The 20,278-nt window shown below is 43.4% G+C and overlaps 2 protein-coding genes across 6 annotated transcripts in view; one reads left to right on the top strand and one right to left on the bottom strand.

Annotated features, from left to right (window-relative positions):
- LOC106745730 overlaps positions 1 to 8,046 on the bottom strand; it is a 38,173-nt gene extending 30,127 nt beyond the window's left edge. Inside the window, exons 1-2 of the mRNA XM_014621598.1 lie at positions 8,016 to 8,046; positions 3,032 to 3,166 (exon numbers count right to left, since the gene is read on the bottom strand). Of these exons, the coding sequence (XP_014477084.1) occupies positions 3,032 to 3,166; positions 8,016 to 8,046 (166 nt within the window). The remainder of the gene's footprint in view (positions 1 to 3,031; positions 3,167 to 8,015) is intronic.
- LOC106745757 (octopamine receptor beta-2R-like) overlaps positions 1 to 20,278 on the top strand; it is a 93,565-nt gene that overhangs the window by 8,602 nt on the left and 64,685 nt on the right. The gene's annotated exons all lie outside the window — the stretch shown is intronic.

Below are 20,278 nucleotides of genomic sequence, written 5' to 3' on the forward strand. Positions count from 1 at the left end.
CCCCCCACCCTCTCTCTTTCTCTCTTTCGGTGTCTCTCATTTTTAAAGATGGACGAGCGAGAATACAGATATTGACGAGAGAGATTTTCCCGAAGAGTTATTAATACGAGAAGAAAATTTGATCGCATTAACCAGAAAGGGGACAGCTAGATTCGTTCTCGTTGAAGAAAACAGAATTTCTGGTTCCTACGACCCAAACGTGATTCTTATAATCAGAAATTCTGTTCCCGTTCTGTTTCCTTCAACCGAAATACATGCCGGTTGGCGTCCCTTTCTGGTTGACGCCGGACTTTTTTTCCGCGCGGCGGTTACGCGCGATTGGAACGAAACAGGAAAATGTCGGACGTCACTATCTGAGATTGATCTCACCGCTCATTCGCGCTACTTTTTCTGTCTTCTTTTTTTACACGTTGTTATCGTGGACGGTAGTCGCGGGACGGTGCGCGCAGGAGCATAGTGCAATCAGCATTTCTTCGCGCGGTTTCGAGTTCGTAAGACGAGAGCTCGCCGCGCGCGCGCGCGCACAATTACTCCAATAATTCGCTACAATTTCCCGGGGAGGTAATAAGACGACGGTGGATAAGTGCATCCGCGATGTGGTTATCCCGGCAGTTACCTATGCAAATTATTCATCCGGCGATCTGTAAGTTTGTGAATATGAATAAATTAATGCTTGGCTCGAACTGATGAGACTCCCTCCGCGCGATGAATAATTTACGCGTATAACTGTCCGAGTGGAATTCTATTATTGCCTATTGCTATTATCGTGCGACGGAAAGAGTGCTCATCGGGAACGTCCCCACTGATGTCGTAAAACCGCAGCGTTTCGGCGGCCGTTGGGCGGACGAAGATTCGCGAGGTCTCACGACGAGAACGTACCTTTTCGCCGTCGGACGGCATGAAATATTCGTTAATTCTGGTGCACGCGAGAGGTGAGAACCTCTCTTTCCTTTCGTGATCGTTGCTCTTTAATCGCAGTTTATATTAATGCAGTGTTCGGAGGAAGGAAAAAGTAAGAGAAAAGAGAGAGAGAGAGAGAAACAGAGGGTATTGCAAGATTAAAGTTCTGAAATATTTCGGGGATGGTCGCTCGTTGGAGGAAAAAGCTGCCGTTTTTTTTTAAGAATAACAGGAAGATATGTCGAACAACGTACAATTTAAGCTCCCTAATACCACAGTGGACATTTTTACACGGTCAGCCGAACATCACGCGCGCGCATAAGAGAGGTGTAATAAATAATAATAAAACTATAATTAAGCTATAATTAGTATCGCGCCGGTGTGTTAACGAAGGACTTGTTTGGGCTGCGTGATGTAGAAACGGACGGTCCCGTTCGTCCTGCCAACGGCGGCGTCCTGGCGCGACAGTTACGCGGTGATAATTTTTGCGGAGGCTGCGGAATATGAGTGGCCGGGCGGGACGCGAGAGAAATTAATTTCTTCGCGTCGGAACTTTTGTTTCTCGGCCGAATAACACACGAGGGCGGTTTGTAAATACGCTTCTTGTTCATTACAGCCTCCCGCGATGTTCGGGTGGAAGCCCGAACCTCGTATATTTCGAAATAACCTTCTCTCTCTGTGATACAAAATTAGGTGCCTTTTCGCGACGTCGCTAAATCACCGGCGTGTTGCCGATATGGAATCGTAGTTTGTAGTGACACATTCGTTCCTTTTTTGATTACGAGCGGGATGTAATGCGAACGATGGGGCGAAGGTAGACCGTGGGCCGTATAGAAATTAGCGTGTAACGTGTGAGGACGAGGGAAGAAACATTTATTTATTTCGAATAAAAGCCTGCCACATCGGACCGATTTTGCAATAAATTGCACGCGTCCCCAGACGTGCAACGCGCGTTGCTCGCGTTATTACGAATTAAAGCGCATCTCTACGCTAAAGCGACGCTTCATCAAACATTTACGCAATTAATCGTACACGTCAAAAGTGCATTTTTCATTAAGTGTAGACGGCGCGGTCAATAGAGATCCATAACGAATCGCGTGATGATCGCCACCGAAATATCGTATTAACGATTACCGATATCGGCTAACGAGCTTTGTTTTCCGAGCGTGCGAAACAAAAAGGTAACGATTAAGATATTTGCATAACGGAATACCAGATTTTCAATGGCGCATCAAGGGAGCCGCTCATAAATTTAGTATTTATCAAGCAAAATTGCGTTACCATGCATTTATTTTACTTAAATAATTAATGTTAATTTGAAACTAAGTTGAGATAGACAGATTTATATTATAATATTATCAATATAAAAATTTTACTATTTCTTACTTTTTTTATTAATGATATTTTTATGCATTAGCCGATCTAATAGAGATGCATAGATAATAGAAAGAAGTATATAAGCGCTTAAAATATGTATATGTATTAAGTGTGTAAACTAATTTGGTGTCTTCGATTCATTTCTATTCAATTCTATTGAACATAAAAGCAATTGAAAATAGAAGTGTTAAAAATAGCATGTTAACCTCAAGGAATACGTAATAAAAAGAGTCAGCCTTTAAAACGCATTAAACTAAAGTTGCGTATATCTCAGCTTCCGAATGGACAGCCTGTTTGTAATTGCACCGATAATTAGGTTACATTTAAACTTGTATATAGCGCGAATTTCAACGAATTCTGGAAAAACATGTTTTATGCTGCAACTACCTTAAATCCAGTGTGATAGATACATTTTCTTAAGTAACTAGATACAAGTGCAGGTACTGAAAGGGAAATGTAAATAGATACAGATATGGATATAAGTTTGAGGTAGATGTAAGTACACATACGGTGAGAATCTATCTAGATACACTTCACGAAGTATATATTCTCACAGTATATATATCTATATCTAATTATTTACCAAATTTATATCTGTATCCACTTACATTCCCCTTTCGGTATCTCCGTCTGTTTTAATATAATTATTTCGAGAAATGCATCTGCTACAACACTGCTTAAATCGCACCGTCTCACTTTTCGGCACACGACACACGAAGTTGGCGCCGTCGCGTTATTTCCGCCGATTTTTTACCGTCGCGTCTCGCGTCGCCGTTCGGTCGTGCTGCGATCTCCGTGAGACTTTCCGCGTCCTCCGATCCATGCGACACCGTCGCGCGGCGACTATTAATTAACGAATGCGCTGCTCTCGCCTGCTTGTTTGTGACCGCTAATGCGTTTCATACGACGCGAACTATATTTATATTTTTACGTAAGGACTTGCGCAACGTTTCGTCGACGGTGGCAGGCGAGAAACCGCTACGGAGGAGTAGGTGAAAAACATGCGTAGTAATCGCGGATTAATCGGACCGTGTGTTACCGAGCCGATCTCGATACCCGAGAAAAACAGAGAGGGAAAAAGAAAGAGAGAGGGAGAGAGGCGAGAAAACAGCCTCTCCGACTCCACGTGAGATAACCTTCGCGCGAATTCGCGCTCGCTGACGAACACCGATACCGATTCGCCCGCCCGCACAGCCTTCGACAACGCTCGAAATAACAATAATGCAATGACGACACTTCTCGCTTGCGCTTACCCGCGTCTCCCGGCGCGTCTTGCCAAAGCGAAAACAGCTCAGTGCTATCAATACACGTCGTTCTCGCGAATTTAATTCCCTTGCGCCACGCGCGCGCGCGCGCGCGCTCGCTTGCCGGCGCGTCGTCGTTGCGCCGGCGGATTCGAGAGAGAATGCGCGATTTCGGAGATTATTTTTCGAGTTCGCGTCTCCCGGATGCAGGTGTGCACGGCGCCTCCTGTCGCTTCGAACGGACGAGCTTTCGCGAAAACGGCGGACCATCACGTGGCCGTCAGCCTGCGGCTCGGCTCGGGGAAAACTCGGGGGAATTCAGTGTTCTCCCCATATTTGCCCCATCTCGGCCCCCTTTGCGAATAATCCTCAACGAGGATTATCGCCAAGTACCACCACTCTTCGGTCTCTCTCGGTCGTCTTGATTGGTGATACAAGGTGACTCTGAGATCGAGGATAGATTATAACGCTTCTTCGCGTAAGAAGTAAAGGTGAAAGGAAGGTGATGAAGGAAAATGTTTCTTACTGTTTAATGAGTTATCCCCGTCTTCCCGTGGTCGTGTATCTCTCTCTCTTTCTCTCTCTCTCTCTCTCTCTCTCAAAGAGCACGGCAATGAGCCCGTGAGATGCGATTTAATCACCGAGTCGCGTCACTCTTTCCGACACGAATCGATTCTTTCACCGGCGCTGCAATCGTACATGGAGAAATATTAAAATATATCAACGAGCCTGTCGAGAAGTGAGTGTACATACTCTTTCCGCGAGACACTCGATATTTCATAATATAAAGGAGAAATCGCACACAGGCTATCAACGGTAAACGGCGGGTGTTCCACGTGACAGTTACGTAAAACCCGAGGACTCCTCGCCGGAGAGGCGGAAGGATAATATCCGGCGTCTTTGTAAGACGATAACTCTTACACACGTGCGCACACACATCTACGGGCGCGACAACATTTCCGATCGCCTTTCAGCGTCAAATCCCCGACCCTGAGGTGGCGGCCCCCGCCAATAATGAAGCACCGTGTGCATGAAAATTCGTACGTCCGCGCCCTGGCGGTATACCTGTGCTCGCCGGGTTTACGGGGAATTTAATTACCGACGAGTGCAATGCAGTACAAAGCGGCACGATATTGCGTTCGAGAGGAATGCCTTAGTGAAAAGCGCGACTATTAGAAAATCACGTATGGCGCAGAGCAGCAAAACACGTATGGCGCAGAGCAAGACGCGCTAATAAATAAATTCCGCGTTCCTTTCACCTCCGTTTCGGCCTTTTATCGCAAATCGGGCTCGCCGAGCTTAATCGCGTAACGCGGCATATGTAATATATCGAATCCTAGATTTGTATTCGCGTATTCATAGCAGCCTATAGCTCGCCTTAGTTGGGAACAACGGAAACATCCAGCCTCGCCGTTTGGGTTTCTTCCCGATTCGTTACTCCGCGCGCGTTCGTTCCGTAGTTAATAATCAAAACAAACATGTCGAGCAGCGCGAACCGTACCGGATGAATCGGAATATTATCCAAGTTCGGCGGAAAGACTTCGACGAATTATGAGAATTGACGTAATGTCAGAGAATCGTGATAAAATCCGTGACAGATCCGTGAGAGAGAGAGAGAGGGAAAAAAGGGAGAAAGAGATGGACGGGTTTTTCAATTTACGATATGAATCCGCGATGACGGAATCGAAAGGTTGTCTCACGATTTATCGATCTTCATTTTTATTTTCCGTTCTCTGTATTTTACAAAATACATGTTATGGGACGTTTTTTCCTCTTTTCGGAATATAGAAAATGACAGAATATTAACGTAGGTTAAATCGAATTAACCGGACGATACATGTGCGCACACGCGCAATCTACTTCATAAAGCATTAATTTGAGAATACATTACATTAAAACTGCTGAACCATGTTTGTGCATTATGTTTATTGACAAGAACAGTGGTCATCGGTGTATTTGGACAGATAAATTTAATAACTCCCCCATTTTCAATCACATGAACGGCTACGTGTTATATTTTAAGCCGCGCCGGCAACTGTGCAGTTGACTTTTGCGAGCGACTAATCAATACTCGTGGCCACACAATATTGTCAAATCGGAAAATTGTCTCCGTACGTCCACGTGCGTTTGAAAGCGGAACGGGTTAATTAGTTCGAGAGTTATTATTTTTTTCTATGAAGACCGAAAACACCAGTGAAAAGATAAACGGTGCTACTTCGCTGTATTGCGACGGTTTCTTCGTGTAGAAACAAACAAGACGGAACAAACAAGACGGCAATATCAATTAATGCGATATCATTCTCTAAAAAGAAACGAATGAAGTCGTAATGAATAAAGTCCTAGGCTGGTATTCATAGTCGGATCTTATATTTAAAATAGTCTTAAGGTTCGTCTTTGTATTCTGGATGGTTCGTTTCATTAGCTACGAAGCATCTGAAGATGAATATAAGACGATCTTATTTATAAGACCCGACTTTAAATGGACCTAGATATAAATAGAGAAGTGACATTGGGCTAGATCGATTTGATTGGCTGTCTAAGTCATACGCCATGTTTCTTTGTTTTCAGAATTATACAATTTTTGTTATAATTTTAGTATATTATGACTTAAGAAATCATTTTTTAATATGCCGAATTATAACGAGTAGTTACAAAGTATAGGGAGAGCATTCTACTCAGATTATAATTATTGATTATTAGATAATTATTAATTATTCTTCTTTTAACTTTTCTTATCCAACGTTTCTTCTCTCATTCGTCCCTTATTCGTTTGCTCTGAGTATCATTGTAGAAAAAAATGCGAAAAGAGATACTGGAATGGGTCAAATTTTGCGATCGAGTTGTAATATTTATTAAATTGCGGGTCCCATGGCTGCCTCGGCGGCCGATAGATGCTATTGCGATCAAGCTTTATCGACGCCGCTCCAGTAATCCATTGTTTATGAAATCTTTGTGTCGAAAGTCGTTCGTTATTGGTTTTCCGCTCGGCGAGGTGCGATTGTGTGTTTTTTCTGTCGTTACGTCACGACTTGCCATTCCAATGGAAAAACGCGCCCGCGCTTGCTCGCGATATCTTAATCGCAAGACACTGATGAATCGTTGCTGCGTGAGATCGCACCTTTTTTTTTCACGAGAATCACGAATTTATTCTTCTATTCGCGCGTTAATTATCTCACGGACGATATCGACTGATATCGAGGAGAAATGAATACTGCTACGTTTTCTCAGTCGATTTTGCTCTTCGGATATTTTTCCCATTTCGTCATCCGGTTATACCTCCAGTTTCAACGGAACACCCTGTATATTTAACTACACACGAGCCATTGCTCTTCATGGAATACGTGTGGATAGAGCATCTCACACATTACATGCGTTTCACCTTGTCTCTTCTACCGTTCGCGTTACGAGAGAGAGAGAGAGAGAGAGAGAGATCTACGACTCGTCGAATGACAGCAGGTGGAAAATTTATTCGCGTGCCGTCTCTTCCGCGTCGTTCTCTCCTCTCTACTCTCTCCTTCAGTCCCGTCGGCATGTCTCTCGTAGCTGATCCTCCATGTCGGGCTCCGGAGAGGAGTGTTGCCCTCCCGTGGCTCGTCATTTTCTACGGCATGAAATTCAATTCCGTCCGATTCCACACCGACTTCTGACGGCGTTATTACGGTCGCCTTCGTGCCACGGATCAACCGTGGATTACGGGACGGCGAGCCTCGTTGCGGAGCTCGAGGTTGGGGATCGAATATGTACAGAAGTTGGGCGAATATCTACGGGGTGACTCCGAATCGACGTCGCAGCCTGGGTCCAGCGGATTCCCGGATGATCCGTTTTTCTCGAGGGTGTAGAGTGGAATTTAAGGACGCATCGCCCATTAGTGGGCGCATCAAGAGAGCTATTCATTAATTTAGAATGTATCAAGCAAAATTACGTTTCTCTATATTTATTACATTTATTTCATCACCTAAATAACAATTGTTAACTTGAAACGAAGTTGAGATAGACATATATATACAATATTACGGATATGAAAATATTGTTATTTTTCATTTTTCTTATTAATGCTATTTTTATGCATTATTTGATCGAATAATTCAGAATAAAATCAATAATTCTAAAATTCAAGTTTCGTCAAATTCTTATCAAATTCATTTCATCTTCTAACCTCCTTTAAAATGGAATAACTTTGATCCGGATTTTAAATTACTGTCAAACTTTTGGCGTCACCTTTAAATGCAATTTATCAGTTTTCCTTAATGTTTACATTATTTCGAGTTTCGGGCGGTACACCTATAATCGCGGTATTTCTCGATATTGTAAATCGCCTGCGAAAATTTCCAGCAAATTGGCTCCGGAGAGCCGAAATGAGACGAACACAACGGAGCGAGGTTGCGAATACTCGTAGTCGATGGAACTGTAACTTGTGACTTCGTTAGCAACGAATATTTAACGACGAGGAGCGGCGTTCGTTTAAACAACGGATATTAAAACACCGTTCCTCACCGTGGGTCTCCTCCTCAAACACTCCGTACATTATCGACATTCGCTCGTGAAATCGCGCTTGACGTTTCTTTGTTATTATTAAGAAGACTAGGAAAACGGGAGGTATAACACGGGAGCGTCCGTTTGTATTTTTCGCCGGTTTACTGAGAACGGAAAGATGAAAATTCGCAGAATGAGAGCAGGTTGATTTGAGAAAATACCGCGCGTTGAAAGGATTACGTAATGCTCATTGATGACGGCTCAGGTGCGGTTCATGGCGATTGCCGCGCTGAAACTATTCCTCCGCGCGGCTCCGTCGCGCACGCCGCCGTGATAATTACGAAAACGCTCGGGAAAGTGTGTCGCAATTTATATACCTCGCTCCATATCGCCCCCCGTAGTTTTCTCCTTCTCTTCTATCTTTTTCTTCTGTTTGCTCTCCTCGGAGAGAAGTTTTCCCTCGGTGCGGCTACATTACATCGCGATTACATCACTCGACGAATTATATCTGCGTTACACACTCGCGTACAAGATAAACGGTATTTTTTTAATTAAGGCCTGTAATTATATTTTCGGTAACGGAACGCGCGCGCGAACGTATATAAAAGAGTTTCGAGAGTTGCAAAAAGTCGTAACGTCATAACGTAATTACTCGGCAGAGTTCTCTAACGAACTTTTCCTACCGCGTACCGCCTCGGAATCGCAATTTTTTTATACGCACGTACCATCCGTCTATGTGTCTGGCGTATATACACGCATCGTCTGTCCACCTTTATTACCGTTTTCCTACCGAAAGTAGCTCGCCGACGAAAAAATTCCCCACCGCAGACTTTTTCTCCGCCTTTCCGTTCCCATTCCCGTTGTCCGTGTGCTGCGGGACAAAGGAGTTTCTCTCTCTTTATTATTTCCCGCGTCAGATAATAGAAAAAATTCGATGCCGCCGGGTCGGCGAATGTAGAGCCGCGGGTGCTCCAAACGGGGAAACATTTGGGGGACCTAATGGCGCGCGGCTGGAGCATGAATCTTTTAATATTTTAACTCGCTTGGCAATTAAGTTATTCTCGGCTCTTAATTTTCCTCGCTTAATGCTTCCTCCGTATATCACCGGAAAATCATAAATAATGATAACGGTAAAAATAATTCATAACAACACTATAGAACAAATAAAGTAATAAAAATATGTCAATCATCTTTCTTTATAGGATGTAAAAAAGTTACAAAATCACAGAATATTAACGCTTATAGCGAGCAAAAAGTGGGACAACAATTATACGGCTGATTTTACTATAAATATGAGTGAACATATATTGAAAGAAAAAAGTGCTACATTCAAGTAAATATTTGCTAAAGAATATTTGAGTAATTATTTCACTTAGATTAAGTACATATTACTTAAATAAAACATTTCTTGCCTTTTGAGAAGAAATTCGCTACATTCTCAGATATAATTTACTTAATTCAAGTAAAATAATTACCCACATACTTCTTAGGAAATATTTAATTGAACATAACACTTTTCTCCTTCGGCGTATGAAATACCGAAGCGAGGGCTAATGTAAGAGAGGTTAATAAATAGTTATGTAAATATATAAAAACATGAAAAGCATGAATAATGTAACGTATATAATATATTATCTAAGTGAAAACAATGAATAAGGGCAAATATGGTGTGAATAATGAGAAATATATTATCACAAATCAAGACGGGAGTCAGTGTAATGATTAATGAAACGCTTCAATCCCGGGCTCGTCGACCGAACGATTATCGACTAACGGCGTAACATCTCGGGAGAAACCCTCGACGGGTTTCCACGAGACGATTTTTCCCGCCGCTGTGATCACACATGAAATCATGCGTTTGCCGTACGTCTGGAAGACCTCTCGGTAATTAAAGCCCTCCACGTAATCGCTCGGTAGATCCGTCGCTACTTGGATTCTTACGGATTCTTGAGCGCACTTGGAGTGTATCTCAAGTCAGGCGATAACGAGATACGCAGCAGTAAAGAGCAAGAGGAGAGATGTTATACGGTGATCCGCGAGTAGCCATGGATTTGTGTCTACATCTCTCTCTCTCTCTCTCTCTTTCTATTACGACTTCGTGCGTGTCTAGCATCTTGCGTGTGCTAAATCACGTCGGTCTAACTAATAGCAACACGATCGAAGTGCGCTTAAAGTGCAGTACACAACGCTGAGATGTACAATGTAAACAACGTGTTATTCTTGCCGACGCCACGTTGATCGGCAGGGTCTTTTTCTCTTTCTCTCTCTCTCTCTCTCTCATTCTCCGTCTTTTCCGTGTCGAAGTCGATCATGAGGCTGAGGTTTGAAGTTTCTTGACATGCATTTCAAACCACTGGCATGTTAATGCAGTCGCAATGGGCTCCTCTACCGCGCCAGACACGAACCGAGTGTTCGATCAGTTGCGTAAGATTGGATGGGCCGATAACGACTTCTTAATGAGAGGTTGTAGGCCTCTCATTACGCGTGAAAAGTTTTTAGGCTCGCAGCGGAATCGCGTCAATGGAATAATGATACAAGCCGCGCGCGACACTTCGGTGAAATCGCTACAGGATGTGTGCATAAATGAATGCGAAAATAATGAAGATATATTTTCTTTTCTTATACTCTTTCTGTTTTTTTTTTTTTTTTTTTTTTTTTTTTTTTTTTTTTNTCGCTCTCTCTTTTCTCTTTTTCTTCGGTGATTACTCAATCGCTCGTGTTAACAAGTTCGTAAGTCGAATCGGGATTGCATGTATAAAATAATAATATATACAGTGTCCTTCAGATAAGGAGAATATTTAAATATCTCCTTTTGTTTTTAACGATATGAAAAATATATTTAGAGCGCGATTTAATGTTTTCGAAGGGGGAATAACGTGGGAGGAAAATTTTTTTTATGATCATTTTTTTCGATTGTTCTAAAAGTTCTCGTATTTAGGTGTTCTTCGTATGCTGGAAATTCTGTATAAATAATAAAAAAAGAACTACATATAAATTCTGTATAAATAATAAAAAGAAACTACATATAAATAACAAAAAATACGTATAAATAATAAAAAAAATAATAAAAAAGTTTCTTCTTTTTTTTTAATTGAAGTTTTCGATAACATTTCGATGCTCCGAAGAGCGGGTTGAAATTTTAACAAGCCGCGCTCCGGAATCGCGACTACATTGGTACATGAATTGTATGGATTATACAGCCGATTGAATAACGAAACGGAATTTTGGAGGACGGGAAAAGCGCGCGGGAGAGATTTCCCGGAGTTATTTTAAAATGTGACAATTTTCCGCGCGGCCGCTGCCAAAATCGTATTAAAGCACGCTCGGTGTAGCGTTTAGAGACACTTGCGACATATTACGATGATATGTGGCGTACGTCCAAAATCGACGAAGTTTCATCGAGACCTGAAAATACGAAAGAGCGTGCAAAATCGTCCGCCGCGGCGTAATTTGCGTTCCAAAGATGGTATATTGTGCGCGCGCGCGCGCGCCACTTGAAAATACCTCGATAACCGAATAATTATTTTCATTTGCGCCAGTTTTATGAACATTTCTTTACAAACGTTAAAAATATTATATAATATTCCCGCGATTCGTAGCGGGGGAAGAACGCGCGGAATATTTCAATCGGTGAAAAACGTTGAAATTTAATTTCCATTTCATTAACATTTCTTTCATCACTTCTCGATATTACGTTACGTGCGAATAAATCCCGAATGTGACACATCGAACGCCACTGAGTGTGCAAATTGCATTCGTCGTTGGTTCCCGCGAGGGACGCGCGTTCGTCGTGCAGCCGAGACGCGGCGAAGAATACGTCTAAACGTCTAAACAGACGTTGAGTTTCATTTAATGGTTACGAGCTATTTGCCGTTTCGCGTTAGATGTTGCGACGCTCCTAGCTGGTGCGCAGTAGTCGCGAAACGCATTTCGATTGATGAATGCATGTACACGTAACAGATTCCCTGCAATTAATCTGAGCACCGTGTGTCGAGCACCGAGAATGACGGTCGGGCAATTAACAATGGCATTGTGCTGGAGTATACAGCGCGTCCATAATGGTAGAGCCATTCCCAGTTCCTGCACGCTGAATCCGTGTCATTACAAAATTCCGCCGTTGCGCGTTTCTTTGGATTTCACTCGCCTTTTTTTCACTACCGATGCCTCCCTCCACAAAGTACTGCAAGTATTACAAAGTACAAAACTAGCGGGACATCGCTGCAAATCTAAGTATGTCATTTTCCCACGTATAAGTGTAATCCAACCGAAACTTTTCTCACCTTTCTTACCGTTTAAATTGTGCAACACGGATGTTAGTTTAATACGTTTAAACGTATCAAAATGACACACGCATGTTGCGATTCAAACGTGCGCGTTTAAACGTAAAAATAAGAAACATAAGAATTTCAGCCAAATAACGCGTATTTATGGATGTAAACATCCGTCAAAACACACTTAGATTTTTCGCGATATCTCAAGTCGATCGTCGTGATATCATCGAAGAAAACGTTTCGCATTTCGTTTCAACACGCACATCCCGGCAATGGCCCGCGCGCGCATGGCGGGGAGAGAGAGAGAGAGAGAGGAAAGAGAAAGAGAGAGAAAGAGAAGCTCGGGAATCCAAATAAGATTTATTAAGAGTTATGAGATTCGATTGAACGCGTCTTTATACATGGCAGCGGTTGAAATAGACGGTGCGTCGCATTCGTCATCGCCGGACGCGCAGCATCTATCAATCTTGCGAGCTCGACGCGCCGGCCGTACACCAATCACCGACGACGACGAGTTTGTACCGGCCGAATCGTAACGTGGATCTAACCGTATCAAATTCGCGCTATATGTATAAGTAACCGGATACCACCGAGCGTCCGTGAATTATGCACTTCGTGCCGCCTCGCTTTATAAATCCGAGCGAGCGCGAAACGCGAGAAGGCATTATGTCGCCGACGCCGTCGCGATGAAGACAACGGCGGCGGCGGACCGGCCGATTATGACCTATGACTATTCGATTGGCCATTATTCACTTGAGAATAATACCCGGATCCTCCTTACGCGCGTTCTCAAATCGTCGTCACTGAAGACGCGGCCGTTCTATTCTCGCGTCGTCAAGAAAGCGCATAAATTTTCCTCCGGCCTTCTTGCCGCCGCCTGCGCCGCCTTCTCTCGGACTCCGCGAATATAATCCGGCGAGTCGCGCGATCGAGCGGTTTAATCTCGAAGTTCCCGTCTCTAATTCAGGTCAAGGAATCGCGCCTAGGTCGCAGCTGCCTCCGGTCTCGAGGTATATGGGGAGTTTCCCGGCCCTCGAACTAATTGTCCACCGATACTTCAGGTAGGGTCGGTTATCGAGGGGGAAGGAGAGAGAGAGAGAGAGAGAGATAGGAAGGAGCGAACAGCGCGATTGTTGTCTGTGGTACGCTGCAGTTGCCGCCTCGTCCCGGGTCCTTTATCGAGATGATAACGGAACGTTCTGTGCGGTTGATCAAAGCCGAGACGCTAGGACTTTCGGCTCTGGGGATTAAATTTGATTCTTGAGTGTCACAGGCCGGCCGACTTAAATGTCTCGCGTGTTCTCGCGATTTCAGGTTATCTTGGCCGGGCGATTTTAACTGCGCCCGTTTCTCCCTCCGACGTTGTAATGTACGAGTATTTTTGGGTGATAAAAAGGAATTCCTTCTTTTAAAATTAAAAAAAAATCGCCCTCTCTCTTTCTCTCTCTTTTCAAAGAGAAAGAGATTATTAATTCGTGGGTAATCGGATTACGGACTTAGTTAAAAACGTCTCTTTTCACGTCAAAAGGTAGGACCATTTCTGGTTTAGCGTGAAAGAGTGTAGCGCTACGATGAAAGTTCGTGGATAGAACCGGGCTAAAATCAAAAATAAAAATCGCTTTGAGAGAGACAAGTCCGAAGAGAGAGAGAGAGAGAGAGAGATAAGTATGGTTATTGAATTTCAGGCGCGGGAGACGCGAATATCGAATTTATTTTTAGTTCTCGCTTCGGAGAGAACCAATTTATTTCAAGAGACGCAAGAGAGCGGAGTCGCGCTTTGACTTCTATTTCGCCCAAGTTCGGGCGATTAAACGGGAGTCCAGAGATAAAGCAGGCTACTTAGTATCTCGAAGTACCACTTGTGTTTTACGCGGCTCCAATCCCCTCCCTACTTTCGCCGAGAAGTTCAAATTTGTCGTCTCGACCTGAAACTCGAAAGACGATCGAGACTAATTTTTCGAACGATTTCCCGAGCGTCCGCTGCGCCGTTCCACAATGGAAAATTACAGAGGATTAAGGACTAAGAAGGATTGTCAGACTGTAACGCGTCCTGTTAAATTGTTTTAACAAAAGGACAGCAAGTACGCCATTTATCTTCGTGTGTCATTTCTCGAAATTGCTTTATACAACTTTATCTCTCTTTATATGTACCTGATCAGTTTTCTTAAGGGAAACTTGTAAGAATATATATCGAATGAGAGTACTGGAATTTCATATCATTAAAAGTAATTTATTTGAGTACTTTATAAGAAATATATATTTCTTTATTCTGATAGGTAAAAATAATAAATTATGCTCAACAATATGGACTCACACACAAAAATCCGTCTTCAAATGTATATATTTATCATTCTTCTCCGAATAAGTTATAAAATTGTTTCAGAAAAAATTCCACAAATTTTTTCTGCTTTAGCTTCACTATATGCGCCTTTGACTGTCGTCAGGCGATTGAAAATTCGCGAAGCGCTCGCGACATGTTAGGACGAGCAATTCATTGTCGAACTTTGAGTACAACTTACGAGTTAGTCGTCAATATATTAATCAGGAAGTCGTAAATAACGAGATAACCGGTCTTACAGAGGTATCTACTATGCTCAAATGGATGCGTGGAATTTGCGTGTTATCGACAAATTTAGGACGCGGTATAATGTGCGAGGCAATAAGTGCCGTTATCGAGGCGATATCGAGCGTAAAGGCCAAAGAGGCAAGGTTATAAGCTTCCGTTGCTGTCTTCTACTTTGCAGTTCGGGGCCAAGAATGGCGAATAAAATAGCGTTTACCTCTAAGCTGCGGGAGCAAAACTGAGGCCGGCCCTCGGCCGACGCGTACGGAAAAATACGTTTTCGTGTATTATGTATCGGAGGAGGGGAGAAATACAATGGCAACGAAAATTCGCGGATTACCCGATCCACGAATTATTCGATCCGCTACTTTCTCAGGGACGAGAAGCGCCAGTCACGGCGCCGTATTATCGCTCTATTGTGCGAGGATGGGAGGGGAAATTTCACGGATCAAGTGGCATCAGCTCGAGTTTCACTCCGAGGATCAAAGTAATCAAATTGCGGGTCCCGACAGTGAATTGGAACTGGTCCGTCGTCCTGCGAACTTTCGCCGCTATTTTTGCGCTTTGGTGAATGCGTTCGTTACTTCTCACGAGTACTGTGGAACATATGTAAAATAATTGCCTCGTGTGAAATCCCATCTCGCGCAAATAAACGCAACCGTGCTTTCATCTCATTTCCTTCATCCCAATCAGATTTAGATAAAAAAGATACGACGGAGAAACTAAACTCCTCGGCGGAGAAGATCAACAAGGAGACCGTGTTTTTCAATTAATTTTAGTAGGTTTATGTCTAGAAATTTCACTTTGAAGCTTAGTTATAAGGACGTGTACATCGTCTACGAAATTGCGAAGCGACCTGCGCGGCCTGCGCAAAATTGTAAAGTTGCGACAAGCAGCTGATCTCTCTCGACATTTTTACCGAGGGAAAATCGTCCCCGAAGTGGCTGCGGAAAGATACCCGGTAGTTCCGGGGTATCAATGCGAAACACCAAATGCCGACACTGAGGAAAAATCCCTTAGTTACCAAAACAAAAAGCTCTCTTGCTATTTGAATGTCTGTCAGGGAAACAGATCGAAAAATTACTATTGCTGATCAAAACATACATTTTATCATTATTTGTTATTTTAACAGACCATTACCAGGCTAATACTGAACTGTTTGCTAGAGCAGCAAATTAAAAGTACAAAGTATTATTTATTCGCTTCTATTACGGGGTCATTTGTTGTCCCATATCTACAAGTGATTTGTCGTGGATGCTGGTGTCTCGTTAAATTAGCAAAAGTGTTTCTCCGAGTGGGACAGAAGACAATAGGATGTAGCGACTGATCTCGATCTTACGTTCGGCGCGCCCACCATCGCTAACGAGCGTGTCTAATGATACCACTAATAATCGCACGATAATCGCGATACCCGGTGCACGATTCTCATCACGACACTGATAATACAATTCGCTCAACAGCAGCGCAACAACAATGGCGGGAAGGACAATGTTTGATTTAGTTAAGGAAATGGAGCGTAATATCGGTTAGGGCGCGTAGCCTCCTCGGCGATAAATTCCAAGCTGACAAGCGACACACAAATTCTCGGCCTCGGTGCTCGGGCCGAGACGCGATAATTGAAGAGCTCCCTGCAAAACGTAGATAAGTGCGGTTTTTTCTCCCGAAAATCAATTTACACGTGCGTGTCGCGCTCGCCCGTACTCCGCCGGGCGAGTTTTCACGCGAGGGGATAAAACGTATTTTATATTCTCGTACATACAGTACGTATACACGGCGCGAAATAATTTTGCTGTTGTAGCGAAACCACGCGTCATTGCTACTGCATATTCGTCACAACAGCAATGAAATTTAGTTGATATATTAGTAAATCGGCCAATTATTCGTAATTAGAACAGCTTTGTTTTGCCAGAATAGAAAATATTTCGTTGAATGAATATGTTCTCAATTACAAGTTAACTTTGCTGCTAGAACAAAATGATGTTCTGCTATATTTATTAATTTGTTCTTACAGCGAAATAATTTGTGGACTTGATAAAATAATCTAGCGAATGTGATTAGTATTCTCAACAAATCGTTTTATTGTCCGTGCGGTAACTAATAGATTTTGTTGTGACACTATAAAATGTGTGGCGATAAATTATTTTTCTTATGTATGTACATTTTATATATAGACAGACAGACAGAGAGAGAGAGAGAGAGAGAGAAAGAGAGAGAGGAAGAGAAAGATTTATTTCAGTTTGTGATCCTGTTGTGTTTCCTGTTTATCTATCTATTTATTTATCCCTCTTTCTCTCTCTTTGATATTTAAAGCCTCTGAGGTTACGAATTAATTTACCTTAAATAGCACGGTAATTGGGAACGTTCCCAACTTCACTTTGAGAGACTAGCCCCGTAATTTAAATTAAGTATATTAAATTGGTAGAGCAAACTGTGGAGGGGGGAGGGGGGGGAGTGTACGTTCGTTCTCGTGCAACAACCACGTCGAATCTCGATGAGTCTGGATGCGTTCTAATATATCTATATGCACGCAGCATCCCCTGTATAATTAGGTTTGCGTAATATCCCGGTAGAACGTAATAAATTTACTCAAACATTAGAATTCACCCGCGGAGTGCGCGTAATTACGATCGTTGCTGCGCAAGGGCGGATAATTCTCATAATATATATAATTCCATTGCCTCGGATAATTTTCTGTTTAATCCGATTCTCTTAGAATTCTGGATGTCCATTTCTTCATATAAATACGCGGATCGAGTACGGAGGAATCTTCTGCGGCCTCTTGACATCCTCATTCAGATAAAAATAACTCGGGGAAAATTGTCGGCACGTCTTCTCTCTCTTTCTCTCTCTCTCTCTCTTTCTCCCACTCTGTCTGGGATCTCATGTATGGTTCACTGGATAATCGACAGGACAAAATAATTAAGATCCGCTGATCGTCTAATTACGAACGTGAAATTGATGTCGGTGTACGCGAGTTTATTCGTACTAAAGGAAAAAGCTCAAGGGAAAAGGTAGAAAAAGGGACCGAGAAAATGTCGGTGATATTTTTGTTTACGACAAAATCAGTGGGAAAAATCGACGATAGCGTTGTCGTTAACTCGCGGACAATCAAGCGGCCTCGGAGGAATTTACTTCGTTAGACTTCCGAAGAGACCCCGATATGAGAGTCGGCCCCGACGCGAGTGTATCAGCGGCAGTTATAGCGGAACGCGCGCACGCGCGTGCGGAATGACCGGTGATAAATGCCGGCTTAACGATCCTCGTGGAATTTAACGTTTGATCACACAGAGCGCGCAAACCTCCGCGTTTTAATCGAGCAATTAACTTACACCGTCGGAACTCCGCCGGTCACTCGCAAAGAACGGGAGGAACAAAAATTCAGCCGCGCGCACTTCCACAAGGTCGGGAATCGGTAATCCGCAAGCTCCTTCTCTCTCTCTCTTTCTCTGTCCGCGAAGTGTTCCAAGAAGAAAAATTCTAATTTATTTCGTCGTGTGTAAACTTTACCAGCTCCGCCGAGCTGACGTTTTTCTGCTCGTCTTTGGCGTTGTACCGGGGAGAAAGAGGGAAAGGGAGGCAGAGAGCGGGGGAAGTTTGAATCTCTGACAATTTTGCCGGAGTAACGACTCCAGAAACGACGTGTGCTTCGCGAGAAGAGCGTGGATGGGAATGAAAAAAAATTTCCATTTCACACTGATCTCGCAAGTCCGAGAGCCGGGCGTGATTTTTCGAAAAAATCAGAACGTCCGAATTGATAACGGCGAGAGCAAGCGACAACGCGATGCCGGTCGAATTGCGGAGATTCCATACTGAAAGTAAAGAAGTGCTACATTCAAGTAATATTTACTTAAGGTAGTTGAGTAGAACAGATTTACCCGAATATCACACTTTCTTATTTCGGTGCGCGCGAGAATGTGCGGTAGATGACGGTCGGCACGACGCATCCGTCCCGGCGCTATTTTCGAAATCTCAGCCGCGGGACAGTCCGTAATACGCGAGCGGGTCGCAAATGAGTTTCCTCCGCGGGCAGATAAGCTATATCTGGCCGGTGGCGGTCAGGATATGAGATTCTTGCGCATGGCGGGCGCATTGAGCTCTTCCGAACTTCATTTTCCGCGGACCTTCATTATCTGGATGTCACATAGCTGGGCCGGGATTTGCTCGTTACGGTTAATTGCCGTTTTTGCGGTCAGGCCACGATCCATTCGCTCGTCGTTCTCGGGGCTGCGATCGCGCGATTCCGACCGGTCGAAACTTTAAGTCTCGCCTCTCGAACCCTTGTCACTGCTCGAGGGTCAAATCGATATTCGACACCGGGCAGGGTCGCTCAGCAGCCAGGCCTCGCGCACCTCCGCTTTTAATGTTCTCTCGACGAAGGATTCCTTCGGAACGTACTCGAGCGCGTTAAGTAAGCGAGACGGTCGTTGAAGAAATAAGGACAGGCGCGCCCCGGAATTTTCGGGAATCAAAACGGTTTTACGAGCACCCTGTAAAAATATTCCCCCCGTGGTACGTTCAGATTCGTGATTTCTGTGACACTTACGAGGACGAGGTATTATTATTTGAATTCCGCTCGAGAGAGGAAAGATTGAAAGGCATCTCGTTTACGCGTGGAAAAATGATTTCAATTGTCGCCCGAATAATTTTATTTTTCAGTCCCGCCGCGCGCTGTTTTCGCGATACTCCCATTCGACCGGTGCGCACGTGTGTATATACGTATACGTGTGCGCTTGGCGGTCGTTTACAATAAATATTTAATTCACATTTTGACGATCGTATTTGTTATTTACATCCGCTCAGTCAGAAGGTATGCAGAAACGATTTTATCGCGACCGCGACCCTATTGCAGCGCGCTTTCGATGGCAATGAGGCCGTGATGAATCTGCCGTGAGGAAATCCGCGCGTTACGATTTACACCTGCGTGTGAGAAAAATCCCCGAATTACCGGAACAGAAGCTCTTTGGTTATTTGAAAATCTGTTAGGGGAACAGATCGAAAAGTTATCGTGGCTAATCTATCATCAATCTAATTTATCATCATTCCTTATTTTAATCAATTATTATCAATTCGATACAGAAGTGTTTGTTAGAACAACAAATTAACATGAGGTATAAGTAAGAGAAAAACGTGTGAGCTTCGTAAGCCTACATGTTACAGCTAACGTGTTACTGTCAGGGTTAAACGGACAAAATGAAGCGTTCGAAATTTTGTTAAGAAACAGTCTGCAAATTATTATTATTATTAAACTTATTTTTCTGAAGCATCACCTTGAATATATCCGCTTCAAATATGCTTACGGCGGTCTCCGTGTTGAACAAACAAAACCAGACGGTGGAAATTGTACTACTAACAGTCTGAAAAAGGTAACATTACTTTTTCAGAATGAAAGAGTCCCGCTCGGAAACTGGAACGTTTTCACCGCGTATCGTCGATCGTCACATAGTAAAACG

This window comes from Dinoponera quadriceps, unplaced genomic scaffold (genome assembly GCF_001313825.1).
Source record: "Dinoponera quadriceps isolate SergipeBrazil2010 unplaced genomic scaffold, ASM131382v1 scaffold1658, whole genome shotgun sequence".
In the NCBI taxonomy this organism is placed as follows: Eukaryota; Metazoa; Arthropoda; class Insecta; order Hymenoptera; family Formicidae; genus Dinoponera; species Dinoponera quadriceps.